The sequence below is a fragment of the Triturus cristatus genome, chromosome 7 (assembly GCF_964204655.1).
Source record: "Triturus cristatus chromosome 7, aTriCri1.1, whole genome shotgun sequence".
Lineage (NCBI taxonomy): Eukaryota > Metazoa > Chordata > Amphibia > Caudata > Salamandridae > Triturus > Triturus cristatus.
The window spans coordinates 932,076,452-932,094,929 of NC_140590.1; the positions used below are offsets into that span (position 1 = coordinate 932,076,452).

Genomic DNA, 18,478 nt, shown 5'->3' on the forward strand with positions numbered 1-18,478 from the left:
AAAATATTTTTTTTAAAGTTTGTTCTACAGGAAAAGGTTACAGGAGTGAAAGATAGCTTAGAGCAGTTACCCATAGCAACAACGGGTATCTCCTGCAAAGACACTACGCGAAGTCATTCTTTAGGAATCCTACAACTGGAACAATTTAACTATGTTTTTTCTCCATGTAACTTGGGTGGGTAGTACTTTAGATGGAAGAACAGATTTGCTACACTGTATCTGTAGTCGCTGTGGAGAACGCAACTTATTACAACAAACTGCCTATTGTACTGCTATACATGGCATGAAAGAGACATGGTTCAAGAAGAAAAGAAGTTCACAGGATAGACGAGGCCTAATGGGCAGCTACAAAGGCCTGAATTTGCCTTCCACCCTTTCAGGAGGTTGGCAAAGGGACATATGCCGGGTCCTCAAGGTAGGCTATGAGGAGACGGGGTTCTAAGAAACAGAAAACGTATTGGCTCACTATCCAGGATGAGAATTGATTTTTGTTTTTTTAAACACCAGGTTTAAACTGGTTACTAGACTATTCTAGTTTGCTAAGTGTCAGGAGACCCTAATCATCATAAAGTGCCCACATTCTTTCCAGGAAATTAATGGGTAGGAAGCTTGGCTTGGAAGAGCTGTGACTCCCACCCAACCTAGTCTGTTTCTGTGAACCAGTTTAGGCACCCCTGCCATTCTGGACTTGACCTACAAGTGCACAAGACGTTCTACACCTGTTGGCATAAAACAGAAGATAACAGCCAGGGTCCAACTCTGTTGAAATGAGGTACATTGACATGCACTACCGTGCTCCTCGAAACAAAAGATACATGTTTCCACAATTCTAATCTTCAGCAGACCCAATAATATTTAACCAGCTCCAAAATACTTGCAACAAAGCCAAGAAATAACCTCTGGTATCAACAATGAGATCAAATAACGTCTGGAAATGCATCATCTCCTTTGGGGCCCAAAGAAAAGGCACCCATTTTTAAAGCAGTACTTCACTTTTAACTACGCAGTTGAAAAAAGTAGTTTAAATTGTTCTCATATAGTAAGTTTAAAAAAAAAAAAGTGTTTATAGAATTACAAACTTAGTCAAATTAGAACCACTACATACATTTTGTCTTCAGATTTGTCGAGACCATAGGCCAAAGCAGCAGCAGTGGGTTCATTGATGACCCTGAGCACATTTAGTCCAGAGATCTGTCCAGCATCCTTGGTAGCCTGGAATACAAATAAAAAGAACACAGAAGAGGATTTAAGCACATTACACTTGTCAAAATATAATGGAGGTAGACTTCAGTCCCCTTGGTATTCCTTTCCATATTGTTTGAAATGGCAGACCCAGACTGTAGGAAAGTGCCCCTTTTCTACATGGTCACCTCCCCCCCCTTTTGCCTGGTATTTGGTGCGATTTTTACTGGAAGTGCACTGGGTTCCTGCTAAAAAGGTCCACAGTGCCAGATCTTTCCCAAAACCGTGCAATTGTACCCCAATTGGCAATACCTTTAGCTTCCTCTGTAAGTCCCTAGTAAATGATACTAAAGATGTACTAAAGATGGTCCCTAAGGGCTGCAGCACATATTGTGCCACTCAAAGGGACCCCTCCCCTAAGTCATGCAGACCGCCAATGCAGGCTGAGTGCCTGGGACCAGACTAAAGTAAAAAGAAGACATGGCATACAGCCTGTATGCCATGCCTGCAGACACTGCATGCAGTGTAGGTAAGTCAACCCTACATCAGGCCTTACAGTCCTAAGGCAGGGTGCACCATACTACATCAGGGATCGAAAAACCATAAAAATGTTACTAAACCACAGGTCTAGTAACTTTAATAATCTACTCGACCTAACTGTAATGTACTTGATCAGTGAACTGGTCTCAAATTGTGTGATCCTAGAAAAAAATTTTGTCTTGTGGAGCAGCCTTTTCCTTTATCACATAAGAGAGCACCTTCAAATATGCAAGCTCATTATTTCTGCTGTACAAAAAAAACTCTAATTACTAGATTAAATGTTTGCTCCATGTATAAAAAGAATCAAGTCCATATATAGGGTACACATGATCCCTGGCTTGCCTCTTAGTTAACTAATAGCATGGTCATCTGGGCAGTGACTGGGCGCAAATGGTAGAACAGTTTAGACCAGAATGAATGACCATATAGATAATGCCAGATTGCCAATTGTACAGTGATTCAGACTCCTGTATTTGTCTCCTTCTCCACCTCCTCCCCCCACGTGTCTTTCCCTCCCCCTATCTTTTCCTCCCACTCCCCTTATCCTTCCTTCCGGTATCGGACGGGATTACCCCGTAGAACTGTACACCTGAACGGGAGTGATTAGACCGTTTTTGGGTGGGGGGGGGGGGGGGGGACGGGGGGGGACGTTTATGGGGCAGGATGTATTGATGGAGGGTTATTGAGGGTTAAAAATGATTGGGGGAAAAAAAACCTATGTCTGTTTCGATAAAATTGGTTTGTGAGTGCATAATTAACTTGTCTAAACTAATATTCGATACTGACAATCGGAAAAATACTGTAAGCGTATGGAATTATGAGTCTACATGTATACTATGTAATAAAAACGTCAAAAAAGTATTCCAAAATGTAAAACATGCATGCAAACCCGAAGAACAAGTTACTTACCTTCGGTAACAATCTATCTGTAAGAAATATTAGTTAGTTATAGATTCCTTACCTTAGAATTACCCCCAGGCGTCAGACTGGATCCAGAAAGTTTTTTTGTCAGCAGTACCTCTGCGCGTCGGAAGGTAGCGTCGGTCGGCTCCACGTGAGTTGTTGGCGTCGTAGTCGCCGTGATGACGTTGCGGTAGCTACTTAGACGCCGCCCTCGCGCGCTGTCAGTTCTGTACACTACTTTCTGCGCCAGAGAAGCAGAGCCATGCAAGACGTGGACCACTGGTGCAAAAAACTAAGGCCCTGAAAGGATATCCTTAAACCTAGAAATCAGTTCGCAGAACGGGAAGGATGGGTGGGGCGGTAAGGAATCTATAACTAATGTTTCTTACAGATATATCGTTACCCAAGGTAAGTAACTTGTTCATCTGAAAGAAACACGTTAGTTAAAGATTCCTTAACCTTAGAATACATACCCCAGCAATACCAACCACGGTGTTGGGTCTGCGAGCCAAGATCACACCCGAAAGTCCTGGCAAATAGAACGTCCAAAGAAGCAGTCTCTCCGGACTTAGCTGTCCAGACAGTAGTGTTTCATAAATGTGTGCAGTGATGTCCATGTAGCTGCATGACAGATGTCATTTAGAGGAACTCCTCCTCCCAAGGCAGCAGTGGCTGCCATCGCCCTGGTGGAATGGGTGCGTAGCCCCACTGGAGGCTCCTTTTTAGCCAGACAATCGCATGCTTTTATACACAAAACGACCCATCGAGAAATGGTTCACTTGTGTACGGCCCGACCTTTCTTGGCACCCACGTAGCCAACAAAGAGTTGGTCATCCACCTGGAACGGTTTTGTGCCATCCAGATATAAAGAAAGCACACGTTTTGGTTGCAGACGGCGGAGCCTCTCTTCCTCTTTCGAAGGATGCGGAAAGAATGTAGGCAAAGTTATAGTCTGCCCGATGTGGAAGGCAGTGACAACCTTGGGCAGGAAGGATGGACGAGTCCTAAGGACAACTTTGTCCAGATGCACAGAGAAAAGGAGGCTTGGAAGAAAGCGCCTGGAGCTCACTCACTCGTCTGGCAGAGGTGATGGCCACCAGGAACACAATTTTAAGAGTCAAGAGCCTCAAAGGAGAGTTGTGAAGAGGATCAAAGGGAGCGCACATTAAATAAGTTAAAACCAGGTTCTAGTCCCACTCAGGCATAACAAAAGGAATAGGAGGAAAAAGATGAGTTATGCCTTTCAAGAAAATATTTACAACCGGTGACTTGAAAAGGGAGGGCTGATCTGGAAGCCGAAGGAAGGCAGAGATGGCTGAAATATAGCCCTTGAGAGTGCCCAGAGCAGAGCACTGCTGGGCTAAAGAAAGAAGAAACAAGAGAACCTCAGAATGAGAGGCAGAAAGGGGATCCACAGCCTTTGCTGTGCACAATGCCACAAACTTGTTCCTCCGGCAGGCGTATACCATCTTAGTGGAGGGACGCCTGGCTGCCAAGATTACATCACAGAATTCAGGAGGCAGGTCGAAAGAAGTCTACTGCCGCCGCTCAATCTCTACACAAGGAAGTGGAGGCTGGACAGGTTCGGGTGGAGGACCGTCCCCTGCTGCTGCAACAGAAGATCCTCCGGAAGAGGGAGTCTGATTGGAGGATCGATGGCCATAATGAGCAGCTCGGGATACCAGACTCTTCATGCCCAATCCGGAGCCACAAGAATTACTTGCGCCCGGTCGCGCCTGATTTTCTTCAGCACTCTTGGCAGAAGTAGTATAGGCGGAAAGGCATACAACAGACCGCAACTCCACGAATATCCCGGACTCGCTGTTCGGGAGGATAGACCCGAAACCGCGTTGTGTCCAGAACCACTCTGATGAAGAGGAGCTTCTGAGAGGGAACCAGGTGTGACTTCGGCACATTGATGGAAAACCCCAGCAAATGCAGGAGGTCGGCCGTAGTCTAGAGGTGGGAGACTACTGCCTGGGGCGAGCCAGCCTTCAACAGCCAGTCGTCGAGCTAGGGGAAGACAAACCCCTGATCTGCACAGATGAGCTGCGACCACCGCCATCACTTTGGTGAACACTCGAGGGACGCTGGTAAAGCCAAAGGGGAGCACGATAAATTGAAAATGATCGTGGCCTACCATGAACCGCAGGTAACGCCGGTTGGCCGGTAGGACGGGGATGTGAAAATATGCATCCTGCAAGTCCAACGCTACCATCCAGTCTTCCGGGTCGAGGTCAGACGAGACCTGAGCAAGCGTCAACATCTTGGACTTCTCCTTCCAGAGGAAGTGGTTGACGTCCCCGAGATCCAGGGTAGGACGCAGGCCCTTGTTATTCTTGGGGACCAGAAAGTAGTGGGAATAACAACCCCGACCTACATCTGGGACAGGAACGCGCTCTATGGCTCCCTTGGCCAAGAGAGCCGTAACTTCCTGCTGGAAAAGGGCCAGATGATCCTCGGACATGCGGTGGCATGGCTGGAGGGGCAGTCTCGAAGGGGAAGGAGTAGCCCCTTTGGACTATTTGCAAAACCCACCTGTCCGACGTGAGGGTACGCCAGTGGGGGAGGTGATGGCGAATCCTGCCGCCCACTAGCGTGTGATGGGCCTGAAAGGTCGGGCTAGGAGGGTTTGGAGGCTGCTGCAGAGGGAGGGTTGGTGGACTGGCCCGCCCGCTGGCCCCCTGAACCACAGCATAGGTTCCCAAGTCACCAGCCGTGCGAAGGTTGAGTAACTTTCTGCAGCCTGTGGCTCTGGGCGGGACGTAGTGGGGCACCCCTTCCATAGCCATGAAAGGGGTGAAAAGCGCTGGGTGGCTGGAGAGGCCCAAGGACTTGGCTGTTGCCCTTGAAACGCTCCAGAGCGTTACCCTTCGATGGCCGTCGCCTTTTTGTCAACAAAGCGGACATGTCCATCAAGGTGTTCTGGACATCCCATGAAAAGCCAGTCCATCTCTTCCAAGCGTAGCGACGAAGTGCTACTGACGTTGAAATTGTCTGGCCCAGAGAGTCTACGATATCCAGCCCACAACGGATGGTAAACTTGGCTGCATCCCTCCTGCAGGAGACAGCCTGGGAGAGCACTGCCCTGGCCTCCTCCAGACACTGGAGCAGAACCTGTGCAACCGTATCCCACACAGAGCGAGAATAACGGCCCAACAGACATGAGGTGTTTACCAACCGCAGTCCCAAGCTGGCGAGAAAGATTCTCCCCCCCCTTCCTGGCCCCCCCCCCCCCATCCCCTCCCAGATGGTCCAGCTTCTTGGATTCCCTTTCCAGGGGAGCGGTAGGGAATGCGCTCATGGAAGTGGAGGCTTGGACCACCAAGCTCTCCGGGGTGGGGTGTTGGAAGAGGAAGGAATATGCTACTTACCAGTATGCATCTGTTCTTGGCATGTAGAGCTGCAGAGTCACACACTGAGGATAAGATCGCCATCTGGTGTTGGGCTCGGATGATTGCAGGTTGTTGTTGTCTTCGGAGAAGTCTTTGGTCACGAGGTTGGTGACTCCTCCCCTGGACAACAGTGCGCATGGGCATCCACTCCATCGGCAGATTGTTTTTCGCCATGATGGGAAAAGATGGAGTATATAGAAAAGAAAGAAAGGATGTCCATGTGTAATGTCTAAGTAAGACGGATGCTGGAACAGATACAGGTCCCGGGGAGGCGGGCGGGCGTGTGTGACTCTGCAGCTCTACATGCCAAGAACAGATGCATACTGGTAAGTAGCATATTCCGTTCGAGGCATATGAGCTGCAGATCACACACTGAGGATAGATTATATAGCAGTGCTCCCCTTAGCGGTGGTCGCCTGTATCCGTTGCAGCAGTTTGAAATAAAGTTTTTAGGACAGCCTGGCCCACGGAGGCCTGTTGTTTGGCCTGCACGTCAACACAATAGTGTTTAGTGAAGGTATGCGTGGTAGACCATGTGGCTGCCTTGCAAATGTCTTCTAAGGGAATATTGCCTAAGAAGGCCATAGAAGCCCCTATTTTACGCGTGGAGTGCGCTCTAGGGGGAACTGTGAGTGTACGTTTAGCCTTGAGGTAGCATATTTGGATGCATTTAACTATCCACCTGGCTATTCCTGATTTGGAGATCGGGTTGCCTTTGTGTGGTGGCGCGAAAGCAACAAAGAGTTGTTTTGTCTTTCGAAAAGGTTTTGTTCTGTCGATGTAATAAAGCAATGCTCTTTTAACATCTAAGGTATGTAGGGCCCTTTCAGCTACCGAGTCTGGATTTGGGAAAAAGACCGGTAGTTCTACTGATTGGTTAAGGTGGAAAGGGGAAATCACTTTTGGAAGAAATTTAGGGTTTGTCCTAAGAACCACTTTGTTACGGTGTAGTTGTAAGAAAGGTTCTTCAAGTGTAAGGGCTTGTATTTCACTTACTCTGCGCAGGGAAGTGATTGCGATAAGGAAGGCTACCTTCCATGTTAGGAATTGCAATTCACATTTGTGCATAGGTTCAAATGGGGGGCCCATGAGTCTTGTTAGAACCACATTGAGATTCCACACTGGGGCAGGTGGCAATCTTGGGGGAAGAATCCTTTTGAGACCTTCCATAAACGCTTTGATGGCTGGTACCTTAAAAAGGGACAGGTGTTGCCTATTTTGCAAGTAGGCTGCCAAGGCTGCTAGGTGTAATTGTATAGAGGAATACGCTAGATTGCATCTTTGCAAGTGTAGTAGATAGCAAATGAGGTTTTGGATGGAAGCATCCAATGGATGTATGTCATTATTAGCGCAGTAGATGGCAAATCGTTTCCATTTAGCGGCATAACACGCTCTAGTAGTAGGGCGTCTGGCTTCTTTTATGATATTCATACAGTCTGGAGGGAGATTGAGGTAACCGAACTCTAAGACCTCAGGAGCCAGATCGCTAGGTTCAGTGTTTGAGGATCTGGGTGTCTGATTTCTCCATGGTTCTGGGTTAAGAGATCCGGGGAGAGGCGTAGCTTTTGATGTGGAACTAAAGATAGTTCCAGAAGTGTGGTGAACCACGGTTGACGTGCCCAAGTGGGAGCCACTAGTATTAGTGTTAAGTGACTGTTGTTTCAGTTTGCGTACCACAAATGGAACTAGTGGGAGAGGCGGAAAGGCGTACGCAAATCTGCCTGACCAGTTCATCCATAGGGCATTGCCCTTCGACTGTGGGTGTGGAAACCTGGCGGCGAAGGTTGGGCATTTTGTGTTTTCGGGAGTGGCGAACAGGTCTATGTCTGGTTGTCCCCACTTTTGGAAGAAGGGGAGTAGAACCTTGGGGTGTAGTTCCCATTCGTGGATCTGTTGTGTGTGGCGACTAAGGAGGTCGGCCACTTGGTTGTGGATCCCTGGGAGATGTTCTGCTAACAGGTAGATGTTTTGGGGAATTGCCCATCTCCAGATTTGCTGTGCCAGTTGGGACAGTTGGAGAGAGTGTGTCCCTCCCTGTTTCTGTATATAATACATTGTCGTCATGTTGTCTGTGCGTATGAGGACAGTTTTGTTCTTTAGGTGAATTTGAAAGGATTTTAGTGCTAGGAACACTGCTAAGAGTTCCAGGTGGTTGATGTGGAGCAGTTTTTGTTGACTGGTCCATCTGCCCTGAGTGGTATGGTGAAGGAGGTGGGCTCCCCACCCCGTGAGAGATGCGTCTGTAGTTAGCACAACTTGTGGAAGAGGCTCTAAGAACGGTCTCCCTTTGGACAGGTTGATGGTGTTCCACCATTTCAGTGATCGAAGTGAGCGACTGTCCACCAACACCAGATCGGTAAGTTGTCCGTGAGCTTGGTTCCACTGTTGTGCTAAGCATTCTTGTAAGGGACGCATTTGAAGTCGTGCGTGTGGGACTATGGAGATGCACGACGCCATCATGCCTAGGAGCTGCATGAACACTCTTGCTGGAAGAGATGGATGAGTTTGAAATTGAGAGATGAGATTTTGTATACTGGCTATCCTGGCTGTGCTGGGATAGGCAATGGCTTTGGATGTATCTATGGTTGCTCCTAGATACTGATGTAAGTGGGAAGGTTGTAGGTGGGATTTGGGGTAGTTGATAGTGAATCCCAAATCGTGGAGAGTTTGAATTGTGCGATGAGTGTGGAGAACGCATTTTTGGTATGTATTGGCTTTTATGAGCCAATCGTCCAGATAGGGGAAGACATGGATCTGTTGTCTTCTGAGATGCGCTGCCACGACTGCTAGGCACTTGGTGAACACTCTGGGTGCTGTTGTTACTCCGAATGGGAGAACTGTAAATTGATAGTGTTGCCCATCTACCACAAATCGTAGATATTTTCTGTGAGCGGGATGCATAGGGATGTGAAAGTATGCGTCCTTGAGGTCCAATGTGGCGAGGAAGTCTCCCTGTTGTAAAAGTGGGAGGACTTGTTGGAGAGTGGTCATGTGAAAATGATCCGAATGTATATACTGGTTTAGTAGTCTGAGATCCAGTATGGGCCTTAGTGTTTTGTCCTTTTTGGGAATGAGGAAGTATAGAGAATATACCCCTTTTCCCTGATGTTGAAGGGGAACTGGTTCTATCGCATGTTTTTGTAACAGGGATTGAACTTCTTGTTTGAGGAGAGAGAGATGATGCGAGGACATTGGACGTTGTTTGGGCGGTATGTTTGGGGGGGATTGTATGAGTTCGAGGCAGTAGCCAGACTGGATAATTTGTCTTACCCACCTGTCTGTGGTGATGGAAGTCCAGACAGGCAGGAATTGTTGGAGTCGCCCCCCGACCGGAGTGGAATGGTCTGGGGGGAGTGGTGGCAAGTCACTGTTTGGTGGCTGGTGAGGTGCGGGTGTTGTTGTTGTTGCCCCGTCCTCGACCTTTGTTATTGTTTCCCCTATAACCTCCCCGGAAGTAACCTCTGTTAGGGGATGTTTGTCCAGAATTTTTAAAGGTGGACGTGGTCTCAGTTGATGTGTTTTTGGAGCCTCCTCTATAAAAGGAGCGACGAAAGGAACCCCGGTTTTGATGAGACTGCAGTGCTCCCATAGACTTGGCAGTTTCATTATCCTTTTTCATTTTTTCTAATGCAGTATCCACTGCAGGGCCAAATAGCTGCTCTTGGTTGAAAGGTTGAGCTAGAATTGCGGTTTGAACCTCCGGTTTAAAACCGGAAATACGGAGCCAGGCATGTCGTCTGAGTAAGACGCCAGTATTGACCGCTCTAGAAGCAGTGTCTGCTGCATCTAAGGCGCATTTAATGGAGGCATTAGATATTAATTTGCCTTCTTGGATGAGGTCAGAGGCCTGGGACTTAAAAGGTTCAGGCAGATGTTGCATAAGGTCCTCAAGTTGGTCATAATGCGCTCTATTATACCTGGCTAACAGGGCCTGGGTATTCGCAATACGCCAATGGTTAGCCGCCTGCGCGGCGACCCGTTTGCCCGAGGCTTCTAAAAGCTTAGACTCTTTGTCTGGGGGAGGCGTTTCTCCAGTTGTCTGTGAGTTAGCGCGCTTCCTGGCATTTGATACGACTAGGGAGTCTAAAGGGAGCTGGGCCTTAATGTATGCAGGGTCTTGCGGGGCTGGTCGGTACTTTTTTTCGATGCGTGGGTTGAGAACCCTAGCTCGAACAGGGTCTTTAAAGACTTCAGTAGCATGCTTTATGACCCCTTTGATCATGGGCAGTATGTGAACAGTCTTTTGTGACTGCTCAAAGGTATCAAGGAGGAAGTCCTCTTCAATGGCGTCTGTGTGCATAGTAACGCCGTGGAATGTTGCTGCCCTATTTATAAGTTGGCCGTACCCTAGGTGGTCATCAGGAGGGGAGGGCTTGGAAGGGTAGGTAGTGGGGTCAGGCATGTCAGGTATAGGATAAGACCAGTCATCCATGGGTGCCGGGTCTGGGAACGTAAAAGGGTCGTTTGGGTCAACAGGATCATCAAATAAATCAGGGTCCGCCCCTCCCCCTAAGTCATCATTATCATCCTGTGGAGGAGGTGAATGATAGGGAGATGGTAAAGGTAAAGGTAAAGGTAAAGGTAAAGGAGAATCAGGAGGAGGAGGGGGGGACGGGTTAGGAGGTAAAACAGGAGAGGAAGGACGAAGTGGTGAAGTAGCACAGTCCTTTTTCCGTATGGGAGCTGGGGGAGGTGTAGTGTCCAGCTTCCGCTTTTTATATGGGATGGCAGTCACATGTCCCGTTTTAGGATTGATATAGATCCGCTTCTGAGTAGGATCTGGTCGAAAAAGATCATCTGGCTCCGAAGGTGGTGTCTGTGACGTCCGCTTCGGGTCTTTATGAGCTTGTTTCGGCGGGGACGCAGTTTTCGGCTCCGATGATTTTTTCGGTGTCGACTGATTTTTCGGTGTCGACTGATTTTTCGGTGTCGACTGATTTTTCGGTGTCGACTGATTTTTCGGTGTCGACTGATTTTTCGGTGTCGACTGATTTTTCGGTGTCGACTGATTTTTCGGTGTCGACTGATTTTTCGGTGTCGACTGATTTTTCGGTGTCGACTGATTTTTCGGTGTCGACTGATTTTTCGGTGTCGACTGATTTTTCGGTGTCGACTGATTTTTCGGTGTCGACTGATTTTTCGGTGTCGACTGATTTTTCGGTGTCGACTGAGGTTTCGGTGTCGACTGAGGTTTCGGTGTCGACTGAGGTTTCGGTGCCGACTGAGGTTTCGGTGCCGACTGAGGTTTCGGTGCCGACTGAGGTTTCGGTGCCGACTGAGGTTTCGGTGCCGACTGAGGTTTCGGTGCCGACTGAGGTTTCGGTGCCGACTGAGGTTTCGGTGCCGACTGAGGTTTCGGTGCCGACTGAGGTTTCGGTGCCGACTGAGGTTTCGGTGCCGACTGAGGTTTCGGTGCCGACTGAGGTTTCGGTGCCGACTGAGGTTTCGGTGCCGACTGAGGTTTCGGTGCCGACTGAGGTTTCGGTGCCGACTGAGGTTTCGGTGCCGACTGAGGTTTCGGTGCCGATGGACTTTCAGGCATCGATGTTGAAGAACGTTTCGGTGCCGGTGGAGACTTCGGTGCCGAGGAACGTTTCTGTGCCGAAGGAGATTTCGGTCTTGGAGCCTGTTTCGGTGCCGACAATGGGTGTTTGGGTGCCGAGGGTGTTAAAGGCACAATTAGGTGAGGTTTGCTCGAGCCCGAGCCACCCACAGGCTTAGTTGTCTTCGGAGCCGGGCCCGAGGGCGGGGCTTCTGAAGAGGATTTCCGGTCGCGACTGGGCCCAACTGGCGGAGTCTTGACCGATGCTTTTTTTGGATGGGGCAGGGGCAGGGGGGGTGGTACTCACACGCTGCCCTGGAGTGATGAGGTCATCGGAATCGTCGGCTTCGGACACGATCTCGAGATCTTCGGTGTCGTCTTCGGGAACATCTTGAGCAAAGATGTCCTCCGGTTCTGGAGCTGGTTTGGCCATAATATGGCGTCGAGCTCTTCGGTCCCGGAGGGTCTTCTTCGAACGGAAAGCGGAACAAGCTGGACAGGTGGACTCGTTGTGTTCCGGCGACAGGCAGAGGTTGCAAACCTCGTGGTGGTCACTGTGGGGGAACTTCGCTCCACACTGGGGGCATTTTTTGAAGGGTGTCCTGTCCATCAGCCGCTTCCGGAACCGGTCCGAGTTGATGTCGACGTCGATGAAAAGAAGATTAAGAGTTAAATTGATTGCTGGAAGTTTTCTGCTGGAGCGGAAAAAGGTTCATCCGAACCCAATGGCGGAAAAAAACAATCTGCCGATGGAGTGGATGCCCATGCGCACTGTTGTCCAGGGGAGGAGTCACCAACCTCGTGACCAAAGACTTCTCCGAAGACAACAACAACCTGCAATCATCCGAGCCCAACACCAGATGGCGATCTTATCCTCAGTGTGTGATCTGCAGCTCATATGCCTCGAACAGTGGGGTCGCCCGGCACCGGGTGGTGGCATCGGGCAATCATCCTATCCAAGGGTGCCCCGGTCTTGGGCCTGGACCACATGCCCAAAGGAGGTCTTTAAGGGAATCATTAAATGGCAGCAGGGGCTCCGAAGAGCTCGCTGCCGGTTTAAGCACCTGACAGGAGGTTAGTCCTGACCGCCACCGTAAGAAGCTCGAGGTGGAGGGCCTCAGCCGCCCTACGCAACACCACTGCGTATCACCCTCCCTTCTCTGTAGCCACGGTAGGAGACAACATGCCAAGGTCGGGAGAGGTGTCAAGACCACTGGCATCCCCCAGTTCCTCTCTCCAGTCCTGCTCAGATTCCATCTGATCAGTTAAAGGGTCACCTGACCCCTCGCAGTCCTCCTCCTCAGGTTGTCAATCTGGGCGAAAAGGGACCCCAGGAGTGAACAGGGGCACAAAAACCCCACTCGGCGTCTGATCCAGCGTCTGCCGATGCCGGTCCGGCTCCGCTTCGGGATGGAGGCCAGGGTCGACACCGGCTGGGGACACGACTGGTGTTGGTTGCGGTTGCAGTGCCGGAGGAAGCGGTGGAGGTGTAATCAGGTCAACAGGCACCGATCTGGATCCACAGGGGCACGGCGCCGCCAGGGCCGGAGCAGACAGTGGAGAAGGTCTAGGTGTGAGTAAGTGCCATCTTTCTTGCACGATATGCCCCCACTTTTTGCTGAATTGCTGATGTACTTTGACTGAGTGTGCCCTGGGCTCCTGCCAATCAGGTACCCAGGGCCTATGTTCCTTCTCTAAAACTGTGTTGAAGCCTAAACCCAATTGGCATCTCTGGCCACATGTCAGCCCCTGATAAAATGGTACACTAGGTACCCAGGGCCTTGTGACCAGAGAAGGCTCCCAAGGACTGCAGCACTTATTGTGTCACCCTTAGAGGCCCTGTACCCTGACACACACACACACTGCCCTTGCAGGCTGAGTGTCTGGGTGAAGAACAAAACAGAGTAGACCTTGCACACATCCCTGTGTGCCATGCCCACAACACACACTGCCCTGGTATACCTCAGTCACCCCTCTAGCTGGGTGTCCTATGCCAGTGATGTGGGTACAGGCACATGAGCCCTGTGCCCCTACAGTACCCAGGTCCATTCCTGGGCACTGTAAGTGCAGTGCTGCCATTAAGAGTATATGGTGCTCGGAGGTAGTCAACACGAACTCCACGGCACCATGATGGCAACACTGAAGACTGAGAAGTTTGATACCAAACTGCTCAGCACATTAAACCCGCACTGATGCCAGTGTGGGATTTAATGTACAATGCACGACAGAGGGCATCTTAGAGATGTCCCCTGAACCTAACCTACAATCAACGTCTTGTCTGAGGGGCTGCCTAGGCAGCCACACAGCAGACATGTTGCTGGACCCTTGGGTAGAGAGCCATCCGCTCTCCTGGGCCTGCAACAATGCAAATCCTGGGCGAGGTGCAAGGTCTCCGCCCCAAGGATGGGCAGGGGAAGCTTCAAAGGCATGCCGCCTTTGTGAGCTTCAAAGGCCACTTGCTGTACTCAGCAACTGGCTGGCCCCTACCGGTTCTGACCACCCACTCTGGCGGGAAGACTGGCCGGAAACCCCAAGGAAGGAAAGTGGGTGTGCCATCCTCTGCCAACCCCACCCCTCAGGTGGAGGAGGTGAGGTGAAGCACATCTCCGGGCTCTCGCCATCTTGAAGATGGGGAGCCCTGCCCAATCAGGACTAGGCTACTGCCCCCCTCTCAGTAGAGTGGCAGGATAAGGGGTGTACCCACCCCAGGGAAGGGACCCATTGGTCCCTGCCCTTTACCTACCTGTAACGCCCCTAAACCTTCCTTCCTCAGATCCAGATTCCGAAACAAGAAAGAAGAACATGAAACAAGAAGACCTGCCGTGCAGCTGCTAACAAGAGGAAGACACCAACTGATTTGGCCCCAGCCCTACCGGCCTGTCATCCCTCGAACCTGCTCCTGCTAAATCCCGGCATCTCCAGTGGTAAGCAACCTCAAAAACCCCGGAGGACCCGACTGCCTCATGACTAACTAACTGGGACTCCCACAAGCAGTGGTACTGCTCAAAGCAAGTAACAAGCCCCTGGCATCAGCCAGGAACCGCGACTCCTACACACACTGCAACCGCCAAGCCTGGCCTGTGCTGGAGTGAACAAAGACCACGAGGACGTCCCCTTGGCGACTGTGACCCCGAATCCAGCACCCAAGGACCCACCTCAACGCGCCCGACGCCTGCAGCCTCAGAACCAGGGACCCCTCCAACTGCGACCAGCAGATGGTAAAATTTCCTCATGCCAAAAGGCACCCCTGCACCCGGCGCCCTGCGGCCCCCTGTGCACAACTCGTGGGTGCTTACCTATCCTCCAACTACCCAACTTACCTCTCGAAGTGGTGGTCGCACCTGAAGAATCTTCGTCCCGAGCTTGCAGCCTTTGTTCGTCCTTAAGCTTCTCCATTGAAATCAATTGAGCGCCCGACCGCTCAAAAGCACCCAGCCGCCCGAGTGCCCCTGGGAGTGCAACCTCTGTCCTAATCTACTTCCCCATTTGCCCTGAGCAAGTGACCAGGAGCCCAGCTCCCACCGCCGCATGGCCTATAGCCAGCAGCCACCAACCAAAGGCCCCCTGCCTCCCATAGGATAACTTGGGCCTAACTCACTCTGCACCCGGCTGCCCCTGTGCCGCTGAGGGTGTAACAACTGTACCTACCTGACCCTGGGAGACCCCCCCCCCTCCCCCCGAGTCTATGCCCAGAACCTTAACTCTGCCAGTCGAGTACTTAGCCAAAAGCTGACAACTCTTTTCTTCCATAGGGTAACATAGAAGAATTTCCAAGTGAAACCAGTCAAAGTGTCGAGTTTTGAAACTTTAAAATATTAATCTAAAATCAGCCGAATAACGAAAACAAATTTACTCACCTGCTATCAGGAGAGATCCCAGTGCTGGATCTTGGTGCCCAGCACTGACCCTGCAATGTAATTACAACCGTACTTACCGCTAACTTGATTTTCCTCCATAGAAGAATTTCTGGCAAAAACCAGGCAATGTTATCCTAAGTGTCGAGTTTGCAAACTTACAAATATTCGTTAAAAATTGCCCGTATAACAAAAACTCATTCTTTCAACTGTTTACATGAGATGCACCAGTGCTGGATCCAGGATCCAACACGGAGTTAGAAAAAGTAACTATAACCCCACTTACCTGCTATGTGAATTTCCTCCCATAGGATAACATTGGTGATTCTATGTGAAAAAGTTTTTAAGTGTCAACTTTTAAAATACAATAATATTCCTTAACTGGAACTGGAACCAAAACGTTTTTACTCAACTGTTTACAGGAGATGTCCCTGGACTGAATCTAGGATCCAGTCCTGTGGTAAGAAAAGTAATCCAAAAGGTAATCTATTGCATTTAACTAGAAATTCCCATTGAGCTCAATGTATAATTGTGTTGCCTATTGCAACAACTAACTATTGCATTCAAAATTCTATTGCCTATTGAAAGTATTTATCTAAAGCAACTCATTCTGAGAAAGTATATTTATATATTTTTATGCAAAACCATTGGCCTAGAGTTCAGTTCTTGAGTGTGTGAGACCATTTGCTGACTGAGTGTGTACAACAAATGCTTTACACTGTCCTCTGATACTGCCTTACTGCTCGACCAAGCTACCACTTTAGAGAGTAAGGTTATATCTAACTTTAGCCTCTGCCAAGCCTCTGGGGACTGTGGACTCTGTACACCCTGTGCCTATTGGGGAACAGTATATACAGAGCCACTTTCTCACACCGCCAAATGTACTTTTATGGATGAATACTTCAAACCACATTTGGCCAGGAAGAGTAGATTATGGCAAGATTACCTCCTCTTGCCCCTTCACTGGACTCCAACCATTACGGATACACCACCAGTAAAACCTTTTCCACTTAAGAGAGTATGTAGTTCTTGTGGAAGGTCTCTTTGACTCCCTTAATATATCCACCAAGCTTTGAGGAAGGTTCAAACGTCCATACTGCAGGACTTCAGGAGCCATGCTGTTAAGCTGAACGAGGGAATGCTGGGATGCAGAATCTTCCCTCCCATTTTGGTGAGAAGGACAGGCCTGCACGTAGGTCTCCGATGCGGGCGAACCAAGAGTTGCAACAGGTCCAGATTCCACCATTGGCGAGGCCAGTCCGGTGCTATGAGTATCATCTTCATTCTGGATCGCAGGAGTTTGGCCACCACCTTTGGAATGAGAGGGAGGGGTGGAAAGGCGTATGCAAACGTCCCTGACCAATCTATCAAAAGCGCATTCCCCTAGTTCGTGGTTGGTAAAACCTGGATGTGAAGGCGTGGCATTTTTTGTTTTGATCGTCTGCAAAGAGCTTGATGAATGGATGACCACATTGATGAAAAATGTCCTCCACCACTTCGTCGTTGAGCACCCAGTCTTCTTGCTCTTGGAAGTGACAACTGAGGGCATCTGCTCGTACGTTCTCCTCTCCCGGCATATGGACTGCCGTGATCGATAGGTTCCTGGCTAGCAGCCAGTGCCAGATCGCCTGGGATTCGAGAGACAAAGGGCGAGAGCGTGCTCCACCTTGTTTGTTCAGATAATACATGGTGGTTGTATTGTCCGTTTGTACTAGGACCGATCCGGATTGAATTGACGGCTGAAAAGCCTTGAGGGCGAAATGAACCGCCCGCAGTTCCAGCATATTGATGTGAAACGTCTGTTCTCGGTTGGTCCATCTGCCTTGAGTTTGCAGATGACCCAGATGTGCTCCCCAGCCCTGAAGTGATGCATCCGTGATCAAGGATTGCTCCGCCAAAGGTTGGTGAAAAGGGGGTCCCACCAGAAAGTTCTGTGGTTGTAGCCACCAGAGAATGGACTTCTTTGCTGCAGGAGAGAGGAGAATCCGGTTATTCCACTGAACAGAGGATTGATCCCATTCGTCCTCTAGATCCTGCTGCAACGGTCTCATCCTCAATCTGGCGTTGGGTATGAGAAAAATGCAGGAGGCCATCGAGCCCAGTAGAGAAGCCACTTGTCTCACTGATGGCTGATGAGTTTGAAGGATGATATTGCCTTTGTCTCTCATTGATGACAGTCCCTCCGCCGAAGGAAGGAATATGCTACTTACCAGTATGCATCTGTTCTTGACATGTAGAGCTGCAGAGCCACACACTTAGGATAGTAGATCGCCATCTGGTGTTGGGCTCGGATGCTTGCAGGTTGTTGTTGTCTTCGGAAGAAGTCTTTGGTCACGAGATAGGCGACTCCTCCCTTGGACTACAGTGCGCATGGGCATCCACTCCATCCTCAGATTGTTTTTTGCCATGATGGGAAATGATGGAGTTTGTAAAAAGAGAGAGATGTCCATGTGTAATGTCTAAGTAAGACGATGCTGGTACAGATACAGGTCCCGGGGAGGTGGGTGGGCGTGTGTGGCTCTGCAGCTCTACATGCCAAGAACAGATGCATACTGGTAAGTAGCATATTCCGTTCGAGGCATATGAGCTGCAGATCACACACTTAGGATAGACTATATAGCAGTGTCTCCCCTAGCGGTGGTCCCCTGTATCTGTTGCAGAAGTTTGGAATAAGGTTTTAAGGACAGCCTGACCTACAGAAGCTTGTTGTTTTGCTTGCACGTCAACACAGTAGTGTTTAGGGAAGGTGTGTGTTGTAGACCATGTGACTGCCTTACAAATATCTTCTAAGGGAATGTATCCTAGGAATGCCATTGAAGCCCCTATTTTGCGTGTGGAATGCGCTCTAGGGGAAACTGATAGTGTGCGTTTAGCCTTGTGGTAGCATATTTGGATACATTTAACTATCCACCTGGCTATCCCGGATTTGGAAATGGGGTTGCCTTTATGTTGTGGAGAGAAAGCAACAAACAATTGTTTGGTTTTGCGGAATGATTTGGTTCTGTCAATGTAGTAAAGCAGGGCTCTTTTAACGTCTAAGGTATGAAGAGCTCTTTCAGCTA

At 49.6% G+C, this 18,478-nt stretch overlaps 1 protein-coding gene across 1 annotated transcript in view; it reads right to left on the reverse strand.

Annotated features, from left to right (window-relative positions):
- HSPA9 (heat shock protein family A (Hsp70) member 9) overlaps nt 1-18,478 on the reverse strand; it is a 369,556-nt gene that overhangs the window by 209,845 nt on the left and 141,233 nt on the right. The window contains exon 7 of the mRNA XM_085617883.1: nt 1,106-1,212. Coding sequence (XP_085474009.1) covers nt 1,106-1,212 — 107 coding nt within the window. The remainder of the gene's footprint in view (nt 1-1,105; nt 1,213-18,478) is intronic.